Source organism: Triticum aestivum, chromosome 7A (assembly GCF_018294505.1).
Source record: "Triticum aestivum cultivar Chinese Spring chromosome 7A, IWGSC CS RefSeq v2.1, whole genome shotgun sequence".
Taxonomy (NCBI): domain Eukaryota; kingdom Viridiplantae; phylum Streptophyta; class Magnoliopsida; order Poales; family Poaceae; genus Triticum; species Triticum aestivum.
The window spans coordinates 60384492-60391227 of record NC_057812.1 but is presented as its reverse complement, the minus strand read 5'-3'; the positions used below and the strand labels follow the sequence as shown (position 1 = coordinate 60391227).

General features: G+C 49.6%; 2 protein-coding genes across 2 annotated transcripts; both read right to left on the bottom strand.

The window, feature by feature from the left end:
- Nucleotides 1-795: 795 nt before the first annotated feature.
- LOC123150777 (early nodulin-93-like) lies at nucleotides 796-1323 on the bottom strand. Its single transcript, XM_044570607.1, has 2 exons — nucleotides 1185-1323; nucleotides 796-1091 (listed from the first exon to the last, which is right to left on the bottom strand). The coding sequence occupies exons 1-2, from the start codon at nucleotides 1224-1226 to the stop codon at nucleotides 903-905; spliced, it is 231 nt and encodes a 76-aa protein (XP_044426542.1). The 5' UTR covers nucleotides 1227-1323; the 3' UTR covers nucleotides 796-902.
- A 23-nt stretch (nucleotides 1324-1346) lies between these two features.
- LOC123153015 (uncharacterized) lies at nucleotides 1347-3068 on the bottom strand. Its single transcript, XM_044572343.1, has 4 exons — nucleotides 2845-3068; nucleotides 2006-2181; nucleotides 1844-1905; nucleotides 1347-1765 (listed from the first exon to the last, which is right to left on the bottom strand). Exons 1-4 carry the CDS (start codon nucleotides 3066-3068, stop codon nucleotides 1532-1534), a joined length of 696 nt encoding a protein of 231 aa, XP_044428278.1. The 3' UTR covers nucleotides 1347-1531.
- Between the last annotated feature and the right edge of the window lie 3668 nt (nucleotides 3069-6736).

Sequence of the window (6736 nt, the reverse complement as noted above, 5' to 3'; positions counted from 1 at the left end):
AATTGCTACCAAAGTCTGATGTACACCGTTATTGATATGTTACATGTAGAGATTGATGACCGCTTTAGTGAAAGCAACACAACCTTGCTTCTTGGGATGGCTTCTTTGGATCCTTCTGATTCGTTTGCTAATTTTGACAAAGAAAAAGTGTTAGCAATGGCTCGTTTGTATCCAGAAGATTTTGGGAGTGAAAGCAAGATTGAAGATCTTAGTGTCCAACTTGATAACTTCCTTGAAAATGTTCATGATGATTCAAGACTCCAATTTGAAAGGGGTTAGTGATCTTTGCAGAAAACTCGTTGAGACAAAGAAGTACAATACCTTTCCTCTAGTATTCTTTTTGGTAAAGCTAGCATTGATCTTGCCGGTGGTGACGGCAACAGTTGAGAGAGCATTTTCCGCAATGAAATATATCAAGTCTGATTGGCGCAATAGAATAGGTGATGATTTCTTGTACCATTGTCTCATAACTTATGTTGAAACTGATGTATTCTAGTCTATTAGTATTGATGCTATTATGCATATACATGTCAATGTATGCATCGCCACAAAGCACTACTGCCATAGACGGTTTGTAATAAAGTATGATGTTTTTATTCCTGTTTATGATCTAATTTTTTTTATTAGTGAAGCTTGACATCACATGGTTTTGATCCTGGCACCACCACTGGTTTAACGTGCAATTAATATCATACCAAATATTGCACTAATCACATAATTAATATATAAATAATATCATACCTAATATCTGTGTGTAATTAATATATTGCCTAACTATTAACGTGTGTTGCATGTGCGCATTACTAGTCAGATAAGTCGTCGCTTCTCAGCTGGCTGAACATCATAATCAGATAAGTGTTTGCAGTTTATTGCACACTACTAATGGATCTATTATAGTCTAATTAGTGGAAGGAGGTGTTCTTGAGGTGGTCAGGTGCGTCATCGAAGGAGTGCTTCCTGGCCATGGAGAGGATGGTCTTATCGGCGACGATGAAGTAGGCCATCCCGGCGACGGTGGATATGATGAGGGCCTGCCCGGTCGGGTTGAGGTGCGCCCTGGTGGCCCACGGCAACATCCTCACGCTCGCCAGCTGAAGTTAATAGGGATCACGTACATTCATGAGACATGCTAGGAACTCTGGAGGGATTTCCTCGAAGAGCTGAATGGCTAGCTGGGTACTTACGGTAGTGACGGTGGCGATTGCCGCGGCCTTGGCTCCGGCCATGGCAGCCTCTGCAGTTTCGGATTAACATGTGGGGCCACCTGAATTCTGTGCTGTAAGTCACGGCCTCACTGCTAGCTCAGTTTCCATCTTCGTCGAGATATGAAGTCTGTCGTACACGGCTTATCTGAAACCAGGATCGAGCCCTCAGTTTTATTCAGTACACAGATGTAAAGCATGTGCATACATAATACATTCCGGCGCAGCAGTTTCTTGCGTTGGGACACTGACAAGGATGCATACATTTTTTTTAGAATACGCGCAACGGACAAGCGCGTGCTATCATACATTAGCAGGATAATACTAGCTCAAGGCCTGAAGAATGCCGGCGGACGGGGACGAGTTGCGGCGGCGGCGCCATGGAAGGAGGTGTCCTTGAGGTGGTCCGGGGCGCTCTCGTACGAGTGCTTCCTTGCCAGCGAGAGGATAGTCTTGTCGGCGGCGACGAAGTAGGCCATCCCGGCGACGGTGCAAACAATGAGCGCCTGGCCGGTGGGGTTCAGGTTCGCCTTGGCCCACGGCAGCATCCGCACGCTCGCCAGCTGCACGATAAACAGTTCAGTCATGAAAACCAGACCAACGTGCATGAAAATCAACAAATCCCGGACGGAGGAGCTCACCGTTGGGACCGCAGACGCGACCGTGGCGATGGCCGCCGCCTTTGCTCCGGCGAGCGTCGCCTCTGGAAAAGATTTAAGAAAAAGAAATGCATTGCTAGTGTCAGACTATCAGTACACAACTTGGCTGAACTGAACTCTGAAGAAGTGGATCCTGGTTACTACCTCTGGAGCAGCGTCTGGCGAGGGCGAGCTTGTTCTCGAGGTGGGCGCGGGTGACGGTGGCCGTCGACGACATCCTCGCCGTGATCTTGTGCAGAAACGGCTCAGTACAAAGGGTGCGATCAAGTGAGATGAGATGGGCTGGTTGGCTGGCTGACTGTTGCTTGATGCTTCCAGGACGAGGAGTTGATCCGGGTATTTATAGCGAGCAAAAAGGTGGCGGCCACGCACGGTTTTGGGTGCAAACCGTGGGTACTCGTTTGGACTTGGAGTGCAGAACTGAGTTGGTGGGCAGAGCACGCTTTCCGGTAGCGGCATCCAAAACTGTGGTATGGGAATCCACAGGATTGGACGATGTTTGTTTGTTGCTCCCTCCCTCGTCTTTCTTTCTTTACCCACCAAACTAAAGCTAGCAAGAAAAGGGAGATCTCGATCCATTTAAAGTTAGGCACCACAGTGCTGATCTGATCACAATACATAGATAATTTTGCTACACGAGGCGTTTGTCCTTTGTGTAAGATAAAAGAAACGAAACAGAGCAGAGCAGAGCAGGTGCCGCCGGTTTCGCTCCTATGAGCATCTACAACCCGACGCCTCAAACCCGTCTCATATGTTTGGACAGACCATCCGGTCTCTGTCTGGTCATGATTTTTATCCAGACGGACCCCTCAAACGGTCGTCAAACGTCTGGGCTAACCGGCACCTCATATCCAGCCCAAATATGGGGGGATACGAGGCGCCCTACGTCCGCCACGTCAGACCCGGCCCACGCCGGCCTACCCGACTCCACAAAAATTCCTCCCTATCCACTCGCCGGACCAAACCCTAGCCACTTCACTCACCTATTCTCCACTCCCCTCCGCCATCCAAGCTCGTCTCCGGCATGACGGGCAGCAGATCCAAGTCCTTCACCTCCAAATCCGTCGACCTCGACCTTATCGCACGCGGCCTCGAGGAGGAGATAACCGTCCGGCTTGCGCTCCGCTGCGCCTGAGGGGATGCCCGTGCACGACTGTGCTCGGACTCCATCTATCGAGAATCCATTGCGTCCGCCCAAATGACGCATGGATCCGATGCTAGGCCAGCTGTAGCTGCCTCACCGGAGGCTGTGCGGTCCGTCTGGCATCCAAACGCGCTGGCGGACGTGCAATCTCTCCGTTGGTGCCAGTGGCGGATCCAGGATTTGAAGTTACCCGGGACGGACTTTTAGAGAAAACATAATTTTGAAGCCACGGTGCAATGAGAGAAGACAATGAACAAAATTAATGGGCTAGGTAGTATGGATCCAGGCAAGACGATCAATACAACCAATATTGCAATGTAGCTTTATTCTCGAGGAGAAAAATATATAACGCGACAAACAAATCATTTATGGCCTAATTCTTATGCTCATATATAGAACATCCAATTTGGTATGTAATTAAATTTCCCTAAAAAAATCAGCATTTAACTTTGAAAAATTAGGCCAACGTAACAAGAGATTAAAGAAATATAGGAGAATGAGAGCAGAAAATTAGGGAAGAATGAGAGTAGAAGATTAGGGGAGAATGAACGAACTTGCTGTTTGCTGTCTCAATTGGCTCAGCGCTTGCAGTTTTAAAGGGGTGGTGACGTTGCCGCCTTCCGCGAACAAGTGGATTCCTCTTTCTCCATCGAGCACCATCGGTCGGGGAAGGACCTAGGCAGTGCCACGGCGAGGCTGTGGACCGGCAGCATAGGGCGCCGCGTCACATAGGCGAGGCGGCATCAATACTTTTTGTTGAGCGGTGATCGCGTGATACATTGTTTGCTGATTTGGTTTCCTGTCGACAGAATTGGGAATGCCAAAACTTTACAGATAATCATAGGCTCACATAGTCCCGTCTAGTTGGGCCTTGGTCATTGGCCCATCTTACAACTTACAAGCGAATCGTTATCTTCTGTCTTCCTGCTCGTAACTTCTTTCGATTGAACCTATAGATCTATACGAGAGCTCTCCCCCTCCCATGGCGGCCATTAGAAAAAGCAGTAGGGATACCCTAGGGTTAGAAATTTTACCCGGGGCGACCGCCCAGACACGACCCCACGCTGGATCCGCCCCTGGTTGGTGTGTCAATGTTCGGGACGCACTATCGTCCAATGAGGCCATGGCACGGCGTGCCCGCCGTGCAAGGCACAGGGCGCGGTAGGCATAAGCTAATGGCACCTAAACGAGTTTTTTTGGGCTTGAGCTTAATTTCCGCCATAAGCCTCCCATAAGCTTGAAAAGAACTGAGACTTATTTGACAACCCATCCAATAAACCATAGCAGAAGATTTAACGTGTGATTGAAGCGGCATGATGCTCACGTGCATTTCGGAGCAGAACAGGGCAGGGGTAGGGGGTCTTTTGCAATGCACTGATGCATGTTAAAGGTAAGATGAGCGAGTGCAATTGGACCAGAGTTGTACAAAATCAAAACTATAGTTGTTATTGTTGGACAACATGGCCACATTATTATGGTATACATCATAAATCATCAGGTAATTAGGGCATGCTCGCAGAAAAGGGCTTTACACCACCTTTTCGCACTGCAAACCATCGCCTCGCTGAACAGTATACTACTATGTTTCAGAAGACACGTACGGGCCTGCGTACACAGTTTAGTGGGCACTGGCTAATCAAGGGCCTAATTACTGGAAGGAGGTGTTCTTGAGGTGGTCCGGCGCGTCCTCGAAGGAGTTATTCCTTGCCATGGAAAGGATGGTCTTGTCGGCGACGATGAAGTAGGCCATCCCGGCAACGGTCGAGATGACGAGCACCTGGCCGGTGGGATTGAGGTGTGCTTTGACCCACGGAAGCATCCTCACGCTCGCCAGCTGAAGTTATAGGTAACGCATCCATGAGACATTCTATGAACCGTGCAAGGATTTCCTCGAAGAACTGAATGGTACTTACTGTGGGCACTACGGCAGCGACGATGGCGACGGCCGCGGCCTTGGAACCCGCCATGGCAGCCTCTGCAGTTCCGGATCAACAAAAACATTTTAGTTACGATTAATTTTCAGCGGAGACACAGAAAGCTACAATGTGCCCTTGAGGACCGGCGGGACAAGATATCGATTTGGTTACCTTTGGAGCAGCCCCTGCCGGCGGCGAGCCTCTGGTCGTGGTAGGCGCGGGTCACCGTAGACATCTTCGTGTCGTGGAAGAGAGCTTGGTTCGGAAGGAAGTGAACTACTTAGTAGCTAGTGAAGCTTATATGAGTAATAGTGTGAGTGAGATGAGATGGATGGACAGGTGAGGTTCTCCGGCTGGATTTATAGGTTGCAGGAAACGGCAGAACGGGCAGGCAGCGAGGGAGACCGCGGTTTTGAGACGAGCAGCGGGCGGGTGGGATGGCCGGCGCTGCGGCGGAGCACAGGTGGCGGCGGCTCGTTGGTCATATAAAAAACGGAACACGTGACGGACGGGCGTTCCACTACGCTCTGCACCGGATAAGGTGAGTAGGATAACACATAGGAGCATCTGCGTGAGTGCAATGTCTGTTTCGGTTCACATCTGTGTATGGAGACGATTCCTTCCTTGACCCTTTCTTAATATTTACTTTCCTTTTTCGCCCTTGAACCCGTCTGAAATACCTGGGCTGACAGCACGGTCACTAACCGGTCATGAAAATGCGATCCAAATAGGTTTGGTGCGGCCTTCGCCCCCATACCCTTCCCCAATTTGGATTGGATATGAGGGGTGCCGGTCAGTCCAGGCGTTTGAAGCCTGCCTGAGCAGGTCATGGCAAGGCGCGGAGCCCTGGATAGTAGCGTGGTTACCTCTGAATGCGGTAGATCCGAAGGAGGAGGAGGAGCAGTAGGACAATGAAGGGGGGAGGAGGAGGAGGAAGAGGGCGAGGACGGCACGATGAAGGGGAGGAGGAGGTGGACGTGGGGGACGCTGGGGCCGTGGATCTGCAAGCGGAGTAGCAAACAATACTTGATTCCCTCCGCCCGATATCGACGGCGGAGGCCAAGCGGCATCATGTGCCGGAGGCGGAAGCAAAACAGAGCGCACCGCGGATGGTTTGCAGGAGGCGGAGGCGGAGCACCCCGTCAACGTCAATGAGATGCCCACGGCTATGGATGATGATGATGAGGAGGAGCCGGAGCACTCCTACGCGCCCATCTACCCGGTGCCCGGCATGGACGTCGTGGACATCTCCGATGGTGAAACTTAGTTTAGAATAGTGTGGTACATATTGCATAGGAAATTTTTTAAATGGTTTGTATAAATTTAGGGGGTGAAAATGAGGTGTTCAGATGCATATCACCAAATATGAGCTATGACCGGTCAGTGCCTGCGGACGCGCCCGCGGGCGTTTGTGGGGCCAGATTTGCCAAGTCCGGCTGTAGATGCTCTTAGCACTCAAACTTGAATTGGTTCCCTATATGTAACATCTCCGTCAGTTTTGAAAATTAACGGTGTTAAGTCGGACCTAAAAAGACTGTTTTATCCCTAGTGTAGTATGTGAGCAGATTATATGATAAAAGTAGAGTTAAATCATTGGATTTTAATAATAATATCGCCATATACCCTGCCAACAATTCATATATGCACACAATTCATGTAATATCATGACAACACGACTACAAACTCTTTGACATAGGCACATAACTCATCAAGTACCATCCACAACTATCATATCATCCAGTTTCATATAGAGTACCACCAGGTGACATACATCACATACACAAGCCCTATTAGGACACATCCAAGTCACATACA

What these genes read in the sequence shown, in the direction of transcription:
- LOC123150777 (XM_044570607.1), bottom strand. Translation starts at nt 1,226, where the DNA reads ATGGCCGGAGCCAAGGCCGCGGCAATCGCCACCGTCACTACC. An exon ending in CAATCGCCACCGTCACTACC is followed by an intron (nt 1,092 to 1,184) that starts GTAAGTACCCAG and finishes TATTAACTTCAG; the next exon opens with CTGGCGAGCGTGAGGATGTT.
- LOC123153015 (XM_044572343.1), bottom strand. Translation starts at nt 3,068, where the DNA reads ATGCGTCATTTGGGCGGACGCAATGGATTCTCGATAGATGGAGTCCGA. An exon ending in CGGAGGGGAGTGGAGAATAG is followed by an intron (nt 2,182 to 2,844) that starts GTGAGTGAAGTG and finishes ATCAACTCCTCG; the next exon opens with TCCTGGAAGCATCAAGCAAC. An exon ending in CGCCAGACGCTGCTCCAGAG is followed by an intron (nt 1,906 to 2,005) that starts GTAGTAACCAGG and finishes AATCTTTTCCAG; the next exon opens with AGGCGACGCTCGCCGGAGCA.